The sequence below is a fragment of the Neovison vison genome, chromosome 7 (genome assembly GCF_020171115.1).
Source record: "Neovison vison isolate M4711 chromosome 7, ASM_NN_V1, whole genome shotgun sequence".
NCBI classification, from domain to species: domain Eukaryota; kingdom Metazoa; phylum Chordata; class Mammalia; order Carnivora; family Mustelidae; genus Neogale; species Neogale vison.
The window spans coordinates 199341580-199363355 of record NC_058097.1 but is presented as its reverse complement, the minus strand read 5'-3'; the positions used below and the strand labels follow the sequence as shown (position 1 = coordinate 199363355).

The window sequence follows — 21776 nt, the reverse complement described above, 5'->3', positions numbered from 1 at the left end:
TCATTGGCGGGTTGCTGCGCCTAGGCCGGCGGGGTCGCTGCGATGCCTCTGAGTTGGTGAGGCCGAGCCGGCTTGTGTCTGTTCCCACCCGCTAATTCTGTCTGCCTTCGCCGGCCCTGACGCTTCTGCCCCGTTAGCCTGGACGCCGGGCCGCCTCCTGAGGCCCACTTTAAGGGGCAGCCCGCGAGCCTGGAGGGCGGGGGGCTCGGCTTACTCGGGATCCGTGGCGGGCACGGTGTGACCTTGGGCAAATCTTGCTTGCTGGCCTCAGTTTCCCTATCTGCACCAGGAAGTTTGGGGTGGGAAGTGAATTTAATGAGCAGAATATCCCCCTCCCAGGTCTTACATCCTGAGGCTCTGTGACTTGCTGGGCAGGACAGGGACATGAGAGGGTCCTTAACAGTCCCCATATTATCACTGTTCCTCGCAGGACTTTGCCATGAACTCCCCTGGAGGAAGGAGGCACGAAACCACAGGATCCAGGGGTAGAAGGGCTCACAGACCCCGGGGACAGGTGCGCCCACGCCACCCTCACCCCCACTTTCTTGGTGGGAGGGTAAAGGAGGAGGACTTGGTGCCCTGGCTCCCCGGAACATGCTGGCTGGGTGGGAGTGGAGCTGGGGCCACCTTTTGGCTCTTACAGGACCAAGATGTGCAGCTGTCCAAGGCTCTCTCCTACGTGCTGCGACACGGGGCCCTGAAGCTGGGGCTTCCCATGAGGGCTGGTAAGTGAGTCTTGGGGACTGAGGTGAGTGGTTGGAAGTGAGGGAGCAGTGTGAGCTTATCTGTGACTGCCCTACCCCGTGGCCCTGTGGGGACGGCACAGAGGGCCCATCTCCTCCATGTACAGGGAGCACCGAGGCCCAGAGCCCAGGAGCCTGCCTGTTGAGGGAACTGGTGTTTACTGAGCATCCATTCTGGTCAGGGTACTGTGCTAAAACAGGGGTACCCTATCTTTGTGACCCTCCCGAAGGCACGTCCTATTCCTATGGAAGTTGAGGAAACGGAGGCCCAGAAAGGGGAGACTGTCATAGATAAAACCCCCACCTGCCCCCCACCACACCGCCCCGAGCCCAGGCCCTATTCTGGTTTCCTCTGGCTCCCGCTCTTAACTCTGGCCCAGGCCAGGACTAGTTCAGCTCCCAAGCTCCCTGCCTGCCCACAGATGGCTTCGTGCCCCTGGGTACCCTGCTGCAGCTGCCCCAGTTCCATGGCTTCTCGGCTGAAGATGTGCAGCGAGTCGTGGACACCAACGAGAAGCAGCGGTTTGCCCTGCAGCCAGGGGACCCCGGCACAGGCCCTCTCATCCGGGCCAATCAGGGTCACTCCCTGCAGGTGGGCGCTAAGGGGACCAGTGGGAGAGCCAGGTAGGACCCCTGCCCGTGTGTGTGTGTGTGGGGGGGCTCACTGCCGTCCATTCCCCCATCCATCCCAGGTACCAGAGTTGGAGCTGATGCCCCTGGAGACCCCACAGGCCCTGCCCCTGAGGCTCATCCATGGCACATTCTGGCAGCACTGGCCATCCATCCTGCTCAAGGGCCTATCCTGCCGGGGAAGGACACATATCCACCTGGCTCCAGGACTGCCTGGAGACCCTGGTGTCATCAGTGGTCAGTAGCCCTCCCCAGCTGTCTTTACCGGCTCCCTCTCCAAGGATCATAGCTTCTCTTGTCCAAGGCCACTCCGTGCTCTGCATGCTGCGGTAGCCCCATCCCTGCCCCTGATCCCAGGACCTCCCCGCACTGAGCCTGCCCAGGTTTGATGACTAGCCCCCCAATGCTTCAGGCCCCAGCTCCAATTGTCTCTACAGGCATGCGGCCAAATTGTGAAGTGGCCGTGTTCATTGACGGGCCCCGGGCCTTGGCAGGTGAGCCTGGACACAGCAGGGACTTCCCAGGGCTTTCAGATAGGGCAGAAGTCACACCTCTGGCTTTGTCTGCAGATGGAATCCCCTTTTTCCGCTCTGCCAATGGAGTGATCCTCACCCCGGGGAATGCTGATGGCTTCCTGCTTCCCAAGTACTTCAAGGAGGCCCTGCAGCTTCGCCCTACCCGTGAGAACCGCCACCATTCTCCTGTCCATGGAGCCTGTGCCCTCTGCCCTCTCCTCCCTCTCAGCTCCCCGCCCAGGCTGACTTCGGTCTCCCTTTCCCTAAGATCTTGTTTCTCTCTCAGGAAAGTCCCTTTCCTTGGCTGGTAATGAAGAGACAGAGTGTCAGAGTGGCCCCAAGCACAGCTCCAGAGGAAGCAGGATGACCCAACAATAAAATATTTATTTTTTAAAAAATGTAAAAAGATTAAAAAAAAAAAAAAAAAAAGCTCCTGTTTGAAACCATGAATTATCATCACCCTTTAGCTATAGCCAGTCTTCCTCATGTGTTCGGAGAGCCCAGCTGGGTCGGCGGTGCTGGTCCCGGCCACTCGGACAAGGGAAAGGTGGGCATTGTATGAGCTCATAACCCACCCTTCTTAGCCTGGGGGATGGCAGAGTCTGGCCCGGTTAGGTCCCTGTCTGCGCGAAGCCAGTGACAGCAGGTGAATGTGCCCAGCTTGGGGCATGTCTGGAGAGGGTGTGGGCTTAGGCGTGGCCAGAGCAGGTAGTGAGCAAAGTGGGGGCGATAAGACAGACCTCAGAAGGCCTCATGGCCTCCTGTGAGCTGTAAGAAGAGGTCCTCGTCCAGCTCTTCCCCGCGGGCCCGTTCCCGCGTGGACAGGAAAATGTAGCCCCCGATGTATTCGTGCACGATTCGGCAGCTGGCTGATACGCAGCTGAAGGCCACATTGATGTGCTCATCAAACTCGATGGCCACCTGCAGAGTGGGCAGACGGATGGGCTGGTGGGGGAGGGGGAGGAGAGCAGCCCCCCTGTCCTGCCCTGGCTGGGCCTGCCCCTGCCCCTGGAGCCCCCCTCGCCCCACCCCTGGCCCACCTGCCGGATGTCCCAGTTAACATTCCACTGGCGCATGTTGCTGAAGCGCCAGGTCTTGACGACGTCACCCACAGCCAAGTCAATGCGGATCAGTCTGTTGTTGGCGATGCCCAGGATCTCATCCTTCCTGCTGCCCTTGAACCTAGTCTCCGGGGGTGGGAGAGAGTGTGAGCCAGAGCGGCGAGCTGGGGCTCCCACCCTCCTGGCCTGATCTCTCACTCTGGCATTTGCTGCAGGGGCACAGGATGACAGGGGCGCCCACACAGCACCCACAGAGGGCAGGAAGGGAGGCTTCGGGGTGCCACAGCAGGCAGCCAGGAAAGGCGGCGGGCAGGGGCGGGGCCCATACCTGACCACGATGTAGGAGATGCCGAAGTCGGGCAGGGACTGCCAGGCCTGGATGAAACGCAGCTGGGCCTCGGACATTGAAAGCTGCGCCACGTTCTGGTGGGCTTCCAGGATCCGTGGGGTGAGCTGCGGGACCACACCAGTGAGTGGCCATCAACGTCCCTGAGACCCCCTGCATGTTCCCACTGGAGAGACTAGATGCTGAGCCCGGAGCAGGGGTGGGGCCACTGAGCACCCTCTCAGAGCTCAGCAGATAGGAGCTGAGCCAGGCCCTGGGGTGGATGTGGGCAGCTGCACCGCGACCCATCCCAGAGGGTGGGGACCGGCCTGTTCAATGTCAAGGACACGGGTAGGGGAAAGAATGAGTAAGCACGGGCCTTTTCAAAGGAAGGCTCTGAGAGGACTCAGGGGCCACAGGTGGCCAGGGAATTGCTGTGGTCATTCCCACCACCCACTTCCTCTGGCTGGCACCTGCTTGGCCTTGAACTTTCGCTGGAAGCGGGGGGCGACAAGGCCGTAGGGGTTGAGGCCCTCGGCAGCGGCGTCAGGGCCCTGCGGGTGGCCGCCCGAGCCCCCGCCGCCCGTCCGCTGCAGGCTGAGGAAGGCCAGGATGGCCTGTACTTCGCTGGGGTAGCTGCTGTCCGCCATGGTGCGGCCCTTGGACGCCAGTCGGCAGCCGGCCATCCAGTGGGCGTACTGCTTCTCCTGCGGTGCGAGGAACAGGCTGTGGTTCGGCCCCCGGCGCCCTCCCCGCACCGGCCTCAGCCCGGCCCGGACGTACATCCTGGCACCGCAGGTAGATCTCACTCATGCCCTCAGGGGAGGGGACGAGGAGTTTGATGCAGAACTTCTGGCCTGAGACGTTGACATCAGGGACCACCTCGCAGCCTAGAGGGAGATAAAGGGGCAGGTGGGAGGCTGGCCGGGGTGGGGGCAGTGGGGAGCCCTGCCTGAGAGGTCCCCAGGCGAACACCAGCCCAGCAGAACACGTGAGGGCGGACGGTGTCTTCTCCCACCCCCAGGGGGAAACTGAGGTGAGAACTTTCAAGTCCCCAGCCCACAGGTGGGCCATGTGGCCCCTAAGCCAGCTCCTGCCCTTGTCCCCGTCCTGGCCAGGCCATCCTCACTCACCCTTGAGATTGAGCTGCTGGATGGGGTCCCCCGGGGCCTCATCCTGGCTCTTGTAGTAGGACAGGGTGGTCTCCTTGAACACGACCCAGTGCTGGCGGTACCCCTTTAGGGTCAGCTTCCGGGGCCTGAGGGTGAGGCAGGAGGCTGGTGACGGCTGCCTCCCTCCCTCCTGGGCTCTCTCTCCACCCTGGGCCCCTCCAGCAGGGCTGCCGACTTTGGGCCCAAACTCACCGGAAGATCCGGAGATAATCCTTGAGTTCGGGGATGGTGGTAAGGTTGTCCTGCGGAGACGAAGAGTCAGAGGGGGATCATCAGGTCCTTGCCCTTGACCCTGACCCCAAACCCAAGCCCTGACCAGAGCCCCTCCTCACCAGCACATCCGTGGCTGCTGACCCCTCCAGCTTCACCTCCAGGTTGTTCAGGGCCGCGTCCAGGTCGTCTAGCCCCGGGTCTGTGCCAGTTGGTTCGCCCACCTCCCCGCTCTGGGACAGCTTGTTGATGTGGTACTGGGAGGGGCACGCAGCCAGGGAGGGCTGAGTGGGCGGCCCACAGTGCCCCAAGTGGGGCTTCCCAGAGATGGGTCCGCCACCTCGGAAGACCCTCCCTGCCCTGGGCCCGGCTAGCACCCAACCCCGCCCCGGGTCCCCCAGCCCACCGGACACCTGCAGGGCTGCGAACACCATCATCTCCTCCTCAGTGCAGTCAGTCTCCTCCAGCAGCATGTCCCACCGAGCCTGCTCGTACAGCTGGGTCAGCCGCACCGGATCTGTCTGCAGCGGGGGTGGGGGAGGCTGGGTTCGGTTGGGATCCAACTGCCCTGATCGCTGTGTACCTGGACCCTGTGAGCCTCAGCTACCAGCCCCGCCTTTGCACAGTGGCACACTCAGCTCGTGGGCCCACGTGGGCAGCGGACCCCAATGCCAGCCTTAGGGCCTGACCAGGCAAGTGATACCTTTTTCCCGTAAGACTTCTTGCACAGTTGACTGTGTGTTTACTGTGTGCCTGTGGGGGCAGAGGGGGACTGAATAAACCAATCAACCTGTAAGTGAGATGATTCAAGATTGTGATAAGAGCAATAAAGGAAATAGCTTCCATGGGGCCATTCACTCATGCTCTCAGGCAAGGACAACCCCAAGGAGGACGGCGATGAGAGAGAATGGAATTGGGGTACAGGGAACTACTCCACATGAAGAAGCATTCTAGGAAGTCTTCTTTGAGGAGGTGACAGACTGCCCTGAGACCTGAGGATGGCAATGGGCCACTTAATGGGAGAGTGATAGGAAGAACATTCCAGAAAGAAGGAACAGGGAGTACAAAGCTCAAAGGGGGATCCCAGTTACCCACAGATGGCCACGCCTATGCTCCCCTTGAAACCAACCACCACCGGTTTATGCAAAGGCATAAAAAGAGTAAATCCAAAAGGACAAAGAAAAGAGCTGAACGACCGGCTGACAACGTTTTGGCAAAGGGAAAGCAGAAACATGAATGGGAACTGAATTACAGCGGGAGAGAGATGGGATCTCTTGGTCTCTCTCCTCTTTTGTTCTGTAGAAAAGGCATGAATGAGTTTTGAAAATAGGCAGGAAACAAACAGCAAGAAGAACACGGACATGGACAAAGGCATCCAGTGTGCGTGGTAGCCATTGGCAGGCTCCGGACAGGGCTCCTCTGGCTGAGGGATGAGGGCAGGCTGAAATGATTCTAGAAGGTGTATAAAAGGAGCAGGTGTCCCCCCCCCCCTCCAGTGTCCCCCACTCCTTACAGCCAAGTGACAGCCAGGCATGGCAGAAGCCAGAGATTTACTCTCTGGAGATGGTGAGCCAGAGGCACTCCTACATTTGGTTCTCTAGACCTGCCTGGGTGAGGGGCTGCTGTGCTTAAAACAGATGCCAGGGTGCCTGGGTGGCTCAGTGGGTTGAAGCCTCTGCCTCCGGCTCAGGTCATGATCCCAGGGTCCTGGGATCAAGCCCTGCATCCGGCTCTGCAGGGAACCTGCTTCCTCTGTCTCTCTCTGCCTGCTTCTCTGCCTACTTGTGATCTCTGTGTGTCAAATAAATAAATAAAATATTTTTTAAAAATCTCTCTGTCAAATAAATAAAAAAATAAATAAATAAAATCTTTTAAAAAATAAAAGTAATGCATTAAACAAACAAACAAACAAACAGATATACCAAGAGAAAGGTTGACATCCTGAAAGGTGGGATATCCCCAGCCCTTCCCTACTTGGTAACCAAGACCTTGACAATGAGCCTTCTATTCCCAGTCAGGAGATCAGAGAGTTCACTGCTGAGAAACTGATGAGCCAAAGAGAAAACTCCCCCAACGAGTGGTGATGATAGGCCTACCCCAGCACCCCCAGGGAGCCCCCAAAGTACTAAGCCCTTTTCATCCACTGGGGGGGCTTCTATGGGTTCCTACAGCTCTGCCTCTCATTATGAAAGGGCAGGCAGGGATCACCCCAGGGTAAGGACAGCTATGGCAGCAACTACAGAGACAAGAGCTTGGAGGGAACCAAGACAGTAGGGAGAGGAAGAAAATTTCAATCAGGCAGAATCCTTAGAGAGACGAAATGCTGTACTCAGAGCACAAAAACGTGATGCTGTGTTAAAAAAAAAAAAAAAAGAACATAATTATAAAGATATAGAATTTTAGGTTGCGTGGCATTGATAAAGAGAGACAAATTGATGAAGGGAACCAGAGAGTCAGGGACCCACTCTTACGTTCACCTGACCTACAACAAAGGTGACCCTGCAGTCACTGGGAAAGGATTCCGTTTTCAATAAATGATACTGGGTCTATTGGATATCCGTATTTTTTTTTTAATTGTTTTGTTCCCCTACCTCACACCACATAAAAATATCAGCTCCAGCTGGATTGCAGATCTAAACATGAAAGTTAAAACAACAAAGCTTTTAGAGAAAAGTAGGTCTACATATTTGTGACCTTGGAACAAAAAAGATTTGTTTTTAAACAGGACCCAAAAGATATTCATCAAAAAAGAAAAAAAATATTTAAAAATAGAAGACAGATTGTATTACAATTAGGAATTTCTTTTTATCAAAATAAACCATCAAGTGGGGCGCCTGGGTGGCTCAGTGGGTTAAGCCGCTGCCTTCGGCTCAGGTCATGATCTCAGAGTCCTGGGATCGAGCCCCGCATCGGGCTCTCTGCTCAGCAGGGAGCCTGCTTCCCTCTCTCTCTCTCTCTGCCTGCCTCTCTGCCTACTTGTGATTTCTCTCTGTCAAATAAATAAATAAAATCTTTAAAAAAAAAACCATCAAGAGAATGAAAAGGCAAAGTACAGGGTGGGAACTATAATCACATATTTATCCGACAAAGTACTACCCATATATAGAATATATAAAGAACTCCTACGAAGCAGTATGAAAGGCAAGCGACTCAATATTAAAAATTGGCAAAGAAGTTGAGCAAAAATGTCACCAAAGAGAATCTCCAAATGGCTAGTAGCCCAATGAGAAAGGGCTTAACTTGATTAGTCATCAGGGAACTGTGAAAGCCACATGGAAAGCACGTCAGTGATGTCTGGGGTGAGGTGTGGGAGGAGGAATGATTGCAAATGGGCAGTAGAGAACCTTCTGGGGGTGATGAAATGTTCTAAAACTTGATTGCGGTGATGGCTACCCAGTGTATAAATTTACCGAATATAATCAAACTGAATGCTTATGATGAGTGATTTTTATGGTAGACAAGTTATATCTAAGTAAAGCTGTTAAACAAACAAACAAAGAAAAAACCATATAAGACACAATTACACACCTACCAGAATGTCTACCATGGAAACACCAGTGCCACACCAGTGAAATCGTGGAAAAAGCAAACTTTTTGGATCCTGCTGATGGGGGCTACAACCTGGTACAACCACTTTGGAAAGCTGCTTAACAGCTGTCTGCTACAGTTAAACCAAAGCTGCCCCTTAATCTAGCAATTCCACCTCTGGGCACATATGCTACAGAAATGTGTACATATATTCACCAAAGACATTACTGGAATGTTCATATAGCATCTTTATTCATAACAGTCCCAATCTGGAAACTGTGCAATGCCCATCAGTAGAATGGAAAATTAATTATGGTATATTGACATAAGGGAATGTCACACACCAATGAGAAGGAATAAGCTACAACAGTATGCACTGTGCATGAATCATATGAGCATAATGCCGAGTGAAAAAGGCCAGACGCAAGAGAGTACAGACTGTGTGATTTCACATATGTAGATTTCAAACACAGGCTCAAAGATCTATGGTGTTAGAATTAACATTAGTGCTTCCTCCCAGGGAGATACTGACCAGAAGGGGTATGAAAGGGGCTTCTGGGGGGAGGTGACATCCTGCTGCTTGAAATATTGGATACATTTATACATTTTTCTAAATGTATGTTACACTAACAAACAAAAAACCTTACAAAGGAATACTCTGAAAACAAGAGCTCTTAGAACATGAAAAAAATACAGTTGCAGAAATTAAAAATTCAATAGATCATTTGAAAGATTAGTCAGGGCGCCTGGGTGGCTCAGTTGTTAAATGTCTGCCTTTGGCTCAGGTCCCGGGGTCCTGGGATCGAGCCCTGCATCAGGCTCCCTAATTGGCAGGAAGCCTGCTTCTCCCCCTCCCACTCCCCCTGCTTGTGTTCCCTCTCTCCCTCTCTGTCAAATAAATAAATAAAATCTTAAAAAAAAAAAAAAAGATAAGTCAAAGCCCTCTCCAGAAAGTAAAACAAAAGACAACAATCTTAATAATGAGAAAGACAAGGGGCACCTGGATGGCTCAGTCAGTAGAGCATGGGACTCTTGTTCTTGGGATTGTGGGTTTGAGCTCCACACTGGGTATAGAGATTACTTAATATTTTAAAAAATCTTAAAAAAAAAAAGACATGAGAAAGACAAGATAAATGTCTATGTTTTTTTCTTTGAAGAAGCAATCTAGGGGGTCTAATATCTACGGAGTTCCAGAAGAAAGGAACAGAAAAGTGGTGGGAGGAAATGATTTAAAAGATTGTTTAAGGCATTTCTCCAGAACTGAAAGACTCAAGTTCCTCATCTGAAGGGCTCAGCAAGTGTGCACACCAATCAAGGAAGACCGATTCATACTAGGACATATTATCAAGAGATTTTAAGGCATCAGGAGATAAGAAGAACACTAAAAGCTTCTGGTATCTCCCCTCCCTCTCCAAGAAAAAAATAAAAGGGTCTCACATGGAAGGATTGAAAACAAAATGGCATTAGATTCCTCAGTAGAACCACCAGGACCCAGAGCACCATGGGAAGGTGGCTTCAGATTTAGCAGGGAAATATCTCCAACCTAGAATTCTGTACCTAGCCAAACTATCATGTGAGTGAGGGTAGAACAGGGGCCTTTTCAGACATGCAGGATTTCAAATCATTTACCATTTTACAGGAAGCTATTAAAATAAATGTTTCATCCAAATGAAGGCGTTAGTCAACAGAGGAACACATGAGAGTCAGGAACCAAGGAGTCCAACAGAGGGGTGCTCAGGAAATAGGGAAGAGTAGTCCAAGGACAACAGTTGTGCTGTGGGTCTAGAGTGCCAGCTTCGATGGTTCCATGACAAAGATAACACTGCCTGATATCCTAAAGCCATCCACCACGGCGCCTGGATGGCTCAGTGGGTTAAGCCTCTGCCTTCAGCTCCAGTCACGATCTCAGGGTCCTGGGATCAAGTCCAGCATGGGGCTCTCTGCTTGGGGGGGAGTCTGCTTACCCCTCTCTCTCTACCTGCCTCTCTGCCTACTTGTGATCCCCCTCTCTCTGTCAAATAAATAAATAAAATCTTAAAAAAAATAAAGCAACCCACCAGTTTGAAAAGAGTATTGTGGTTGGGCTACAATGTTGGAGGGTCTTGGCAATGGAACTTCCCACTTCATCACTGTGAAGACCCCGAGAAGCCATAGCCACATGGAAAGTATCTTACAAGAGAGACCTCCAAAAGAGAGCAACAATGACCCAGTGGATTGTAGATATTGGACAAGAGACCATACAGAACAGTGATCCCTGACAGAAGGGAAACAAACATGGTGTATCCTGATTGGCCCAGCCCATTGCCTAGAGAGAGCTGCACAAAGAGGGGGACCCCAAATACAGCCCAGCATATTCCCCAAGTTGAAGAAATGTTGTTGAGCATTTGGTGAGTCCAAGGCAGCTAGAATTCATAGGACAGAGTTCTGTGGAGGAGAGAGCTGCACAGAAAGAAGGCTCTGGAATCAGCAGGGGGCTCCTCTTGAGTCTTTAAGCACTGATCAGTGTATGTCTGTAAGGAAACTACACAAGGCTGATGAAAAACAAAAACAAAACTAAAACAAACTTGCCACTCACCTAAGAGTGGCAATAGTTCGCATTCCCAAAAGCCAGATTAGAGAAGCCTCATGATGCATGGTACATTAGATAGAATTCTCTGAAGGCAATGCCTCAGTAATGAGGTAAATTAGCCCTAGATTAGAGGATGTTTTTGTCCCACCTCATTAACATTCAAGGCAAGCCTTGGAAGGATCAAACAGTCTCTAAGTGATTTAACTTCATCCCTAAACAAGGTTTAAAAATACTTAAAGAACTACCAGAAAAAAACCCCAAATCTAGCACCCAAGAACATAAAATTTGTAGTGTCTGTCTGGCATTAAGTAAAAAATGACCAGGCACAAAAAGAAGAAAGAAAAAGGAAAAAACAACAAGGGGCGCCTGGGTGGCTCAGTCAGTTAAGCGTCTGCCTTCAGCTCAGGTCCTGATCCCAGGGTCCTGGGATTGAACCCTGCATCGGGCTCCCTGCTCAGTAGAAAGCCTGCTTCTCCTTCTGTCCCTTACCCTGGTCATGGTCTCTCTCAAATAAGCAAACAAACAAATAAATAAATAAAATTTTATCCCCCCCAAAAGAAAAATAAACAACAACAACAAAAATCACAATAAAATAACCCCCCCCAAATAAAGGAAAAATATGGCCAGGCATGAAAATAACAGAAAAATACAACTCATAACAAGGAGAGAGTCTATAGAAACAGATCTAGAAATGACACAAGTGGTAGAATTAGTAGATAAAAACATGCAGAGTTATTACAAAAGCATCATGGGTGTTCAAGGAGGTAGCGAGACAGGAGCATTTTAGGGAGAGTCATGGAAACTACTAAAAAAAAGGTCACAATTAAACTTATAGGCATGATATCCATGGCAGATTTGACATGGAAGAAGAAAGATTAGTAAACCTGAAGATAGGGCAAGAGACCTACTCAAATGCAGCATAGAAAAACAAGACTGGAGAAATCACCTAAAAAGAAACAGTGAACAGAGAGGTGCCTGGGTGGCTCAGTGGGTTAAAGCCTCTGCCTTCGGCTCGGGTCCTGGGATTGAGCCCCACATCGGGCTCTCTGCTCCGCGGGGAGCCTGCTTCCTCCTCTCTCTCTCTCTCTGCCTGCCTCTCTGCCTACTTGTGATTTCTCTCTCTCTGTCAAATAAATAAAATCTTTAAAAAAGAAAGAAACAAACAAACAAAACCATCACCCAAGAATTCTACACCGAGTTAAAATCTCTCTCAAAATCAGGGGTGCCTGGGTGGCTCAGTCATTTAGCATCTGCCCTTGGCTCAGGTAAAGATCCTAGGGTCCTGGGATGGAGCCCATCCTGGGATTGGGCTCACTGCTCTGCAGGAAATCTGCTTCTCCCTCCCCACTCCCCCTGCTTGCATTCCCTCTTTACCATGTCTCTCTCTGACAAATAAAATCTTTTTTTTTTTTTTAAAGATTTTATTTATTCATTTGACAGAGAGAGATCACAAGCAGGCAGAGAGAGAGGAGGAAGCAGGCCCCCTGCTGAGCAGAGAGCCCGACGCGGGCCTCGATCCCAGGACCCCGAGATCATGACCTGAGCCGAAGGCAGCGGCTTAACCCACTGAGCCACCCAGGCGCCCGACAAATAAAATCTTTAAAAATAAAAGTCTTAAAATCAAAGGCGAAATAATGACTTATTCAGACATACAAAAGCTGAATGAATCATCACCAGTAGAACAGCACCACAAGAAATGTTAAAGTCCCTCAGGCAGACGGAAAAAGAGAGCAGCTGGAAATGGGGATCTACACAGGGGAATAAAGAGTACAGGAAACGGCAAGGGTGAGGGTCCCGTGCTCTGCCAACTGAGGCAACCAGGCGCCTTCTGGGTATTATTTCTTACAATTGCCTGGGAATCTCCAGTTATCGTAAAAGTTCCACCAAAAATTAAAAAAAAAAAAAAAGAGAGACTGAAGGGTTAAAGCATAAGTAGTAGCAATAATGATTGGACAATTCTATTCCTCAGTCTACACCAAGAGAAATGAAAAGATAGGACCACCCCAAAACTTGTATCTGAATGAATAGTCATAGGAGCCTTATTCATAATAGCCAACCTGTGGTTGGGTGGGTGGGGGCAGGGGTGAGCCAAATGTCTATTAATCGCTGAATGGATCAATAAAATGTGGTCTGTCCCTACAATGAAATTCCACTTTGCAGTAAAAAGGAATGAAACGGAACCATGCTAAAACATGAAAACAGAAACCAGCCACAAAAAGCGACATATTGTCTGATCCCTTTTGTAGGAAATGTCCAGGATGGGCAAATCTATGGAGATGGAAAGGAGATTAGGAGTTGTCTGGGGCTCAGTGGGTGAGGGATAAATGATAGGTATGATTTTCTTTTTGGGGTGATGAAAATATTTCAAAATGGACTGTGCTGATGGTTGCCTAAGTCTGTGAATGTCTTAAAAACCATCAGGGTGTCCATTTAAATGGGCAGAAGATATGGTATATGAATTATTTCTCAATATAGCCATTGTAAGAATAATGACAGCAGCAGGAATGACAGTGTCTTGAGGGCTTTGACAGCAGCAGAACTGAAGTGTGTGAGAACCAGCATGTACAGGCTGGGAAGGGAAACGCAAGTGTCTTGTAAGTTTCTCCGGAAGAAGCCTTGAGTATTTCCGGATGGTAACAGAGTCTGTGTACTAAATCCCTTCTAGCAACCACCAAAACTATTTTTTAAAGTATAGCTAATAAACTAAAATAAAAGAGATAAAATGGAATCAGGAAGACCACTCAAACCAAAGTAAGGCAGGAGAGCTGGGGAAGGGAACAACAAAGTCCCCAGGAGAGGAAGCGGCCGACGGTGAAAGGGAAGGAGCCGAACGGACAGATCAGACAGGGGCCTGCGGGCTCTGCAGCTGGGGGCCACCGGCAGCCACAGGAATGACTTGACCTCACGTCTGTTCATTCCAGACATGGTGTGGAGCTTGGGGAGGCCAAGAGAGGAGAAAGGTATATTAGGAGGCCTGCTCTAGGCACATGACATGGGCTGGCCGGACAGACGGACAGATGAAAAGTCAGAGAAGAGCTGGTGGTTTGGGATGTTAATTCACGGGAGGAGGCACGGGACACAAAGACAGATGAAGTAGGAGGGAAAGGAAAGGCTCCAGAATGGTGTAAGTAACGAACCATGAATGCTTTTGCAAAGAACCTGTGAAAGGTAGAGGATGTGTGAGGCAGGCTGGGAATCACGACTTCCGGTTCAGGCAGAAGTCTGACATGCCTGTTAGGCCCGTGAACAGAGCGGAGCCACCGGGACACTCAAGTCTAGCGCTCCATTGAGGGTCTCGGGAGAAGGTCTGCCCTGAGCTCACACGCGTGGGAGCTATAACGGGCAAAGGGGTAAGGATGGCTGGGGAGGGTGTTCTGGGTTTGCCAGGCTGTGGAAACAGGAGGAAGAGTGGGGGGGAGTCTGGACAGGGCATCTGGAACTCCTCCAAGTTCATGGGGGTCACAAGTGGCCTAGTAAGAAGCAAGAGGGAAGGGAGCAGGGGACAGAGAGCATGCAGGGCAAACCTGCAGTTCACAGCATCACCCCTTCCTGGAAGCCTTCTCTGAGTCCAGGTGCCAGGCACCTCCACCTGCACAGGCTTCCTAGGGACACCTGCCACTGTCTACACTGCCCAGACGGGGGTGTGGATGAGGCAATGGATGGATGGACAGATGCCCTGCTAGTCCCTCATGTTCCCAGACCCCAGACCCCAGACCCTAAGTCCTCATGTCTCACTGCACCAGCCCCCAGCCCTAGGCCCCGGCCCAGCCCACCTTGGGATCCAGGTCGAAGAAGCTGTAGTACTTAAAGCGCAGCCAGAGCATGTCCCCGGCTGTGATCCCCTGCTGCATGAGACACCGCGACGAGTCCAGCCACCTGGGCCACAGAGCAGGCAGAAGTCAGGGCCACGGCAGAGGCAGTGCTGGGCGGGGCGGGGGGCATGGTGGGGGAAGGGGGGATGTGGGGGGGCTGTGGTGAAGGGAAAGCACACTCATAAGACAGGCCTGGAAACTGGAGGTAGGGATCTGGGGTAAGGATCCAGGGGAAGGCAGGGGCCCTGGCAGGGGGAGCCCAGACCCACGGGGACCGAGCCCCAGGCCACAGAGCTGGCCGGCAGCACACCTGCTGTGGAGTTGGGTCTTGTCCAACAGGGAGCTGGGCCGAGGCAGGCGCTGGAGCAAGGCGGGGTCCGGTGGCGGCTGTGGCCGGCTCAGCATGTGGTAGCAGGCTTCCGTCTGGGCACTGTCCGAGAAGTGGGCTGGCATCCCCCGGAACAAGGCAGGTGCCACGCCTGGAGTGCAGGACAGGGTTAGACAGGCCCCGGCACCAGGCCCCGCCTCAGGACGCCAGCGCCCAGCCCCCACCCCACCCCACCTGCTGAGCCTGTGCTCACCCCCAGCCAGGACGACCTTGGTCAAGTCATACAACTCCTCTTCCTGCTCCTTGTCCTTCTTTTTCTTCTCCTTCTTCACAGGAGCCCGGAGCAGAGATAGCTCCTCGGGGTGCCGGATACCTAGGGGGGAGCTGGCCCCTTAGCAGGGGCTGGGGTCCTGCCCCAGAACCTCCCTGCCCCACTCACTCTGGGGCGGTGACAGGGGACAGGACTGCGAGGACCACATGACCATGGCCCGACTGGGAGGGCAGAAACACCTGCACTCTGGCAGGACCCTCGCTGGGGCGCAAGAGTGGGGACCAGCAGGGGACTCACTGAGGAGGCGGCAGATGGCAGCCACGGCCTGGAAGAGGGGCTGGGAGAAGCTGGCTCGCAGGCGCAGGGCCCGGCGGTTCGGTAGCCGCAGGATGATGGGCCGGTGCTGGGGCCCGAAGAAGAGGCGGGCATCGGCCAGGATGCCATACTTGTCCAGCGTCCAGTGCGTCTGCAGAAGCCACTGCCTTTTCTGCTCCCACCAAATAGCATGGTCTGACCAGTCCTGCTTGCGCTCTGTGGGGCCGCAGGGAAGAAGGGGGGGCCATTAGCCATGGAGGGCCTGGCCCCCCGGGGAGCTGAGCACCGGCCCAGGCCAACACGGGGCCAGGCTGGGTTGCTGGGGGTCTGGGACTGAGGTCATGGCAGGATGGCTCTTTGCCAGCTCACCCTGCTGGTTCTGTGGGGTTGAGTTGTGACATCACTTTCCCAGGGAGCCCCCCGCCCCCAGGATCCAGGTGTCCCGATCTTCCTGCCTCCGCCTCATGCACCCCGGCCCATCAAGCTGCCCTGGAACAGCAGCGCTTGTGACTCCTGGCTGGCGGGCCTCTCGCCGGCGCTCCAGGAACCTGGGAGACCGAGGCTCTGTTGGGGCCCTGGAACTGTGCCCGGCCCAGCAGGCCCTCCACGGACATTCCTGGGTTACACGTTCTGTGCCCTTGGCCGAGGCCTCTCGCTCTCTGGGCCTCGGGTTTGTGGTTCGTGAGATGTGAGGAGTCACCCTCCCAAGCCCGTGGGCCCAGAAGTGCCTGCCCCGGTGTGGGTGACGCGCTCTTCAGGCCTGTGAATGCCCCGGAGGGAGGATCCAGTCTGAACCTCGAACTTTCCCTGTCCCGCAGCTAGTGACAGATGACGGGGCTCCGTCCAGGCGGGCGGGTGTGTGGTGATCACAAAGACAAAGGGTGGCCGGAGGCAGCCCTCTGGGGTGTGCAAAGCCCTTCCCACCCAGTGCTCTGTCCCTGTCTCCACCCGCACTCCTGCTCCCCTCCCTCCTGTCACCAGAGCGGCCAATGGCAAGACATTCTCTGGCTCAATCTGTCCCACCTCGCAGAGTCCTTGGAGCCGCTGTCCTCACTGTTCTGGCCTGTGGCGCCTTCCCCATCTCCTCTTGACCTTTGGTTCTTGTCTTGTCCTCCTCGGTGCCTTTCCCGGGCTGCCCCTGTCCTTCTCTGGTTGGGAATCCCTTCCTCCCCGACTCTTCCCAGGCCTCTTCCCAGGGCTCCTGCCTCTACGGCCTCATCTTCCTGCTTCCATCCCCACACACCATACCTCAGGACCAGGCCCTTCCCTGGGCCAGAAACCCACAGGCCAGGGGCAAAAGGACACACCCACTGGCTTCACTCGCTCCAGAAAAATGTTTACAGGCCACGTGCCTGCCTGTGGGACAGAAATGCGGTAACTCCTACTTTCAGCCCCTGAAGCCTGCGTGAAACTCGGTCTTTCTGACACTGGTCCGGGGTTCTTCTCCCTCCTTGCTGGCCCCTCCGCAGGGCACCTGGGGGCTAGGGCGACCCGACCTCCTCGCCAGGCCCGAGCAATCTCCCTTCCACTGTTAGCTCCCACATTTCATCGATGCCCGTCTCACTTCCAAAAGCCACCTTCCGGTCTGTCCGCACCGCGCAGCATAGGAGGATTGTCTCCCTGCCTCCAGCTCACCCCTAAGCCGAGGGGTCTGTCTAGAGGTAAGTGGCTGAAAACCCTTAGGGGTTGCTTCTGCCTCCAGGAGTCTAAACTCCTAAAGGCAGCCATCCCATCCCCTTTTCTGGTCATGCCCAGAAAAGCCCAGAGCACATGCCCTGCGCTCCAACTTCACAGCTTGCCCCTGCCCCCTGTGCTGCAGCCCCTCTCGGGACTCTGCTAGGGAGTCTCCCCGTCCTGGCTGCGTGCACCCCCTCTGGCTCCAGGCCCTGTGCTCTCGCCTCTGGTGCCAAGGCCTCCATTCAGCCCCGTTTTGGGAGCTGGACGGTCAGTCTCACCCACCTGGCCTTACTCCAGGAAGGCTGGGGCTGGCGTGGCGTGGGGTCTGGCCTGATGGGGCCTCCGTGGACATCTGATACACTCAGGAATGAGCAGGATTGGAAAGGGCGGGGACAATGTCCTCACTGCAGGGGACAGGAGCTGAAGGGACTTACCGCGGGGTGGGGGGGGACCCCAGCAGCAGGTGTGGGGATCAGCTCTGCCAGCCCGCCCGCCTGACTCCTTATTTAGGCTTGTGCATGGCTCGTGTCCCCTGCCCTAGAGCCAACCAGATCTCCCCTTGGGGCCCTATCTCTTCAGCCCCTCTGCCCTGGCTCAGTCCATGCCTGTCTACAGCTTGGCCTGATGCCCCGGCTCCTGAGGGACCCTCTGTTTCCCACTTCTGCTTTCACAGCCTCCTTGGGCCCTGCCTGTTGGAAGCCCCTTCACTACCTCGGCCTCATGGCTGGGTTGTCCCGGGACCTGTCCGTCCACAAGCCAGCCCACCGGGCTCGCAGGCCGCACGTGGCGGGTTGGCCAGCCGTGAGGAAGCCTGTCTGCCCCTGCCTCCCGCAGGTGGCCCAGGACCCAGGAGCCAGGGACTAGAATGATCGTGGGCTTGCCTTCTGGCTCTGCCTACCCGGGTGGGCCTGCTGCCCTCCCAGGAAGGGGCAGCCCTGACCCCCCCGGGGCAGGGAAAGGGGATGAGAAGCCCCCCGTGTCATTAGCCCTGCTCTTCTCCACGCCTGAGACCACAGGCCGCCCTGCTGTAACTTCCTGTGGGGGCAGGGCCTTCCCACCCAGGCTAGGCCCGTCACCAGCCTGCGGAGGGCTTCCGCTCCGGGGAGAGGGTATGGGAGCCGGCCCCAGGTCCCCTGGTCTCCCCCGAGACCTCAAATGTAGCCTCTGCCTCCACCCAGGGCCAGGCCCCTCCTGCCCCTGACATGGGTGAACAGCCCGCGGCTGCTCCCTGGGGACTTAGCAGAACCAGCAGGAGCAGGAAGAAGGGAGGGAACGTTGCGGGAGGGAGGGGAAGTTGGGGAAATGTCTTTTTTGGAACCAAATGATTAAGCGGGTGCCTGAGTCACTGTGGCAGGGTTATCGAGCACAGCACAGTCGGGTGGCCCGGAAGTGCCCACGGACCCAGTCACAGCGGCCCCGTGGCGCTGAGGTCAGCAGCCGGGGCCATGGGACACTCACTGATCTCCTCCACGATCTTCAGGAGCACCCCACCGATGTGCGACTCTCCCGTGACCCGGAGGGTGACGGACTCGGCCTCGGGGTCCTCCTCTCCCACAAACACCCGCAGCTCCCAGGACGAGTCGATGTACTCCCCGGTGGCCGTCTTCATCCCCGCCATGGCTGCGGCGGCTCTGCAGAGGGTGGGGAAGGAGGCAGGGTGCTGGGGCCTCGGAGGCTGCCCACGTTTGAGTAGAAGTGGCGTTTGGTGACCTGGACAGGCAGGAAAGCAGAGAGCGCACCCATGGGCCAGGATGTCACGGCAGCCGCGAGACACAGGCCTCAGAGCCTCTCGCCGTTACCGGTGGTTTAGCCGCACGGCGCTTCCAGCCCACTCCCATCTTACAGACAGGAAGACTGAGACCCGGAACGAGTAAGAAGAGGCTCGCTCAAGATCACCAGGCTTGCTGCCAGAACCTGGCACAACCTCCATCTGCTTCCCCAGCCCACATGTCACCCCCAAGTTGATACTGGCAGCTGCCGAGGCCTGGAAGTGGTGGGGGACCCAAGTCAGAAAATACTCCCGCTCCCGGCCCAAAGCTCGGATCCTGACATCCCAAGCCAACCAAGGCCTCTCTGGGGCGCCGAGAAGTCTGGGCTGCCGCATGGGCAGAGGCGTGCTGAGCAGCAGGGCTCTGCAGGGGGTGAGGAAATGGGGTCCTTGCGCCTTCAGCCGCCGCCCCAGCTTACCTTGCCTGTAAGGGTTTGGGGGCTGCAGGTGGGGCTGGCTTGGAGTGTCAGCCACTCCCGGCCTCAGCCTGAACACCTGCGGCTCAGTGAGGGACTCCTTCCCCCTTTGCTTTCTTGGCTTCCCCGAGGAGGGAGGGCAGTCCTTATCGTAAGGGCAAGGGCGGGCTCAGCCCCTCCCCAGGGCGGGCTGGCCCGGTGCAGGAAGCCAGTTGACAGCACGCCCCAAGGGCTCCTGTGCCCCAAGGACTCCTGTTCGGGGCCCCACCTTTGTTCCTGGGGAGCACAGGAAGCAAGGGCAGAGCAGGCCAGGGGCCCACCACCGCACCGAGTGTCCCCTCTTCCGGAGGGAAGCAGCTCGGTTCAAGCCAGGAAAGTCACCAACTCAGGTTCTCTACACCCATTGTCCCCTGTAGGAAGTCATCTCCCAAATCCAGCCTGTCACAAAGTGGGAGGGTGCGGGGCTTTGGGTCACAGCACATCACTGTGCTGTCAAGAGGGAAAGTCACCCAGGGAAGCATGGGATCCAGGTAATTTAGGAAGCTGGAAGTTCAAGCGAGTTCCAGTCGGGTAGGTCCCTTATCACCAAGAAGTAGATCCTTAAAGAAGACCCGGAGGAAAACAACTTCCTTAAGTCTTTCCTGTCCCCCGTGCTGGCCTCGATTTCCAAACATGTAGACCTTCGAGCTGCCCAGGGCAACAGCTGAACAGGAATGGGGCCCTGGTCATCCACAACCTCTTGCCCTACCCCTCCAGGGTTCAAGGCTTCCAACCTGTCACCTCCCCTCGGCCCCTCCACGTGACATTCCAGCTCACCCCGAGTACCCCAAGAGTCACTCCCGTCAAGTCCCTACTCAAATGTGACTCTGGAGGGTTCCACCACCGGCACTGGGAGGTCAGCTTTGGTAGAGCAGAGAGGCCTGTTGCTCGCTGCTGGCCCCCGGCAGGAACGGGAGCCCTTCCAGAGAGAATCCGTTTGGGGCCCGAGGGAACAGAGCCAGAAGAGTGTCAGGAGAACCAGGGAGCAGCAGAACGCCCATGGAGATGAGGCTTTCTGCACTTGCCACCCAGAGGGAGAAAGGGGCCTGCTGGAGATTCCCAGGGGAAGGCCAGCGTATGCAAAGTCAATGCGGCAGGAAGTGCAGCGGCTGCTGGCCTCAGCAGCTTCCCAGCTCAGAACGCTGTGCTGTTGGAGCAAATGAGGAAGTCTCACTCCCACCCCGGTCCAGGGCTGTAGAAATCGTTGCTGCAACCATGTTCAAGTGTAATCAAAAACCTTTCAGTTGAGCAGCGAAGCATTTTTTTTGGTTGTCAAACAATCCTTTATCGAAGTGTTTTCTTTGGTACTTCTCCACTGGCTGGGCACCACAAGCTGCAGCCCACGGACTGGGCAGTCTCTAGGACCTCTTCGATGGTTCCAGAGAATTCTCTAGCTGAACACTGGGGCTGCATCTGTCGGGCAATGTTGACAGGATAAGTGAGGATTTGGACTAGGGTTAATGTTCTTCTGCCTCTCTCGGTGGTTCCTTGAGGGCTGTGATCATCCAGGCAGCAGCCCAAGGTCCCGCCAGGACCTGAGCCGGTCCTCAACAGCCTCACAGTCATTCTCAGGCCCTTCCAGTCACTGGCTGCCCTGGCCACGTCATCACTGACCTTTTTTGGGGACAGTGGGGCCAACAGACAGGGGCCCAGGGCAGACAGTAACCCCACCAGAGCACGTCAGGTACAGGACTTTGACCTCACCAGGGTTGAACTTTGGGCTGCTCGGCGGAGGCAGCCGCTGCAGGACGAACCGGGATTTGAGGACAGGTGCAGAGGAGCCTCCTCTGAGCAAAGAGCTAAGAATGAGAGCAGTGGTTTTTTTTTTAAAAGATTTATTTATTTGAGAGAGAGAACCTGTGTGCACAGAGGGAGAGAATCCTCAAACTGGTTCCCCGCTGAGCACAGAGCCCATCCAGGGCTTGATCCGAGGACCCTGTGATCATGACTTGAGCTGAAACCAAGAGTCAGACGACCCACTGACTGAACCTCCCAGGCGCCTCGGGAGCAGGGAGTTCTTTAAAAACTAAGACTGGGGGCGCCTGGGTGGCTCAGGGGGTTAAAGCCTCTGCCTTCGGCTCAGGTCATGATCTCAGGGTCCTGGGATCGAGTCCCGCATCGGGCTCTCTGCTCAGCGGGGAGCCTGCTTCCTCCTCTCCCTCTGCCTGCCTCTCTGCCTACTTGTGATCTTTCTCTGTCAAATAACTAAATAAAAATCTTAAAAAAAAAAAAAAAAAGACTAAGACTGTTTGGGCGCCTGGGTGGCTCAGTGGGTTAAAGCCTCTGCCTTCAGCTCGGGTCATGATCCCAGGGTCCTAGGATCGAACCCCGTGTCAGGCGCTCTGCTCAGCGGGGAGCTTGCATCCCCCCCCCCCCGGGGTACCCAGCGTTCCTGAT

General features: G+C 54.9%; 2 protein-coding genes across 4 annotated transcripts; one reads left to right on the top strand and one right to left on the bottom strand.

Moving 5' to 3' along the window:
- The first annotated feature begins 5 nt into the window (after positions 1 to 5).
- Positions 6 to 2286, top strand: TRPT1 (tRNA phosphotransferase 1). 3 transcript variants are annotated; one of them, XM_044259555.1, is made up of 8 exons: positions 6 to 56; positions 431 to 514; positions 644 to 725; positions 1166 to 1335; positions 1436 to 1610; positions 1811 to 1867; positions 1943 to 2053; positions 2175 to 2286. In XM_044259555.1, exons 2-8 carry the CDS (start codon positions 440 to 442, stop codon positions 2264 to 2266), a joined length of 762 nt encoding a protein of 253 aa, XP_044115490.1. In that variant the 5' UTR covers positions 6 to 56; positions 431 to 439; the 3' UTR covers positions 2267 to 2286. The 3 variants fall into 3 exon arrangements, with proteins under 3 accessions (XP_044115490.1, XP_044115492.1, XP_044115491.1); XM_044259557.1 differs by having other exon boundaries at positions 1943 to 2076; positions 2175 to 2255; XM_044259556.1 differs by lacking the exon at positions 6 to 56 and adding an exon at positions 63 to 235.
- A 20-nt stretch (positions 2287 to 2306) lies between these two features.
- On the bottom strand, positions 2307 to 19462 carry FERMT3 (FERM domain containing kindlin 3). The gene is made up of 15 exons (XM_044259551.1): positions 19344 to 19462; positions 18615 to 18787; positions 15462 to 15695; positions 15147 to 15266; positions 14876 to 15044; positions 14527 to 14629; positions 5070 to 5177; positions 4779 to 4913; positions 4639 to 4688; positions 4408 to 4532; positions 4058 to 4164; positions 3748 to 3981; positions 3278 to 3402; positions 2929 to 3070; positions 2307 to 2809 (listed from the first exon to the last, which is right to left on the bottom strand). Exons 2-15 carry the CDS (start codon positions 18772 to 18774, stop codon positions 2630 to 2632), a joined length of 1992 nt encoding a protein of 663 aa, XP_044115486.1. The 5' UTR covers positions 18775 to 18787; positions 19344 to 19462; the 3' UTR covers positions 2307 to 2629.
- Positions 19463 to 21776: the final 2314 nt, after the last annotated feature.

Coding starts and splice junctions, on each gene's coding strand:
- TRPT1 (XM_044259557.1), top strand. CDS start 440: ATGAACTCCCCTGGAGGAAGGAGGCACGAAACCACAGGATCCAGGGGT. Junction 1,611..1,810: donor AGACCCTGGTGTCATCAGTG/GTCAGTAGCCCT, acceptor TTGTCTCTACAG/GCATGCGGCCAAATTGTGAA. Junction 2,077..2,174: donor AGAACCGCCACCATTCTCCT/GTCCATGGAGCC, acceptor TTTCTCTCTCAG/GAAAGTCCCTTTCCTTGGCT.
- FERMT3 (XM_044259551.1), bottom strand. CDS start 18,774: ATGGCGGGGATGAAGACGGCCACCGGGGAGTACATCGACTCGTCCTGG. Junction 4,914..5,069: donor TGGTGTTCGCAGCCCTGCAG/GTGTCCGGTGGG, acceptor TGCCCCTCCCAG/TACCACATCAACAAGCTGTC. Junction 4,533..4,638: donor GATTATCTCCGGATCTTCCG/GTGAGTTTGGGC, acceptor CCTCACCCTCAG/GCCCCGGAAGCTGACCCTAA.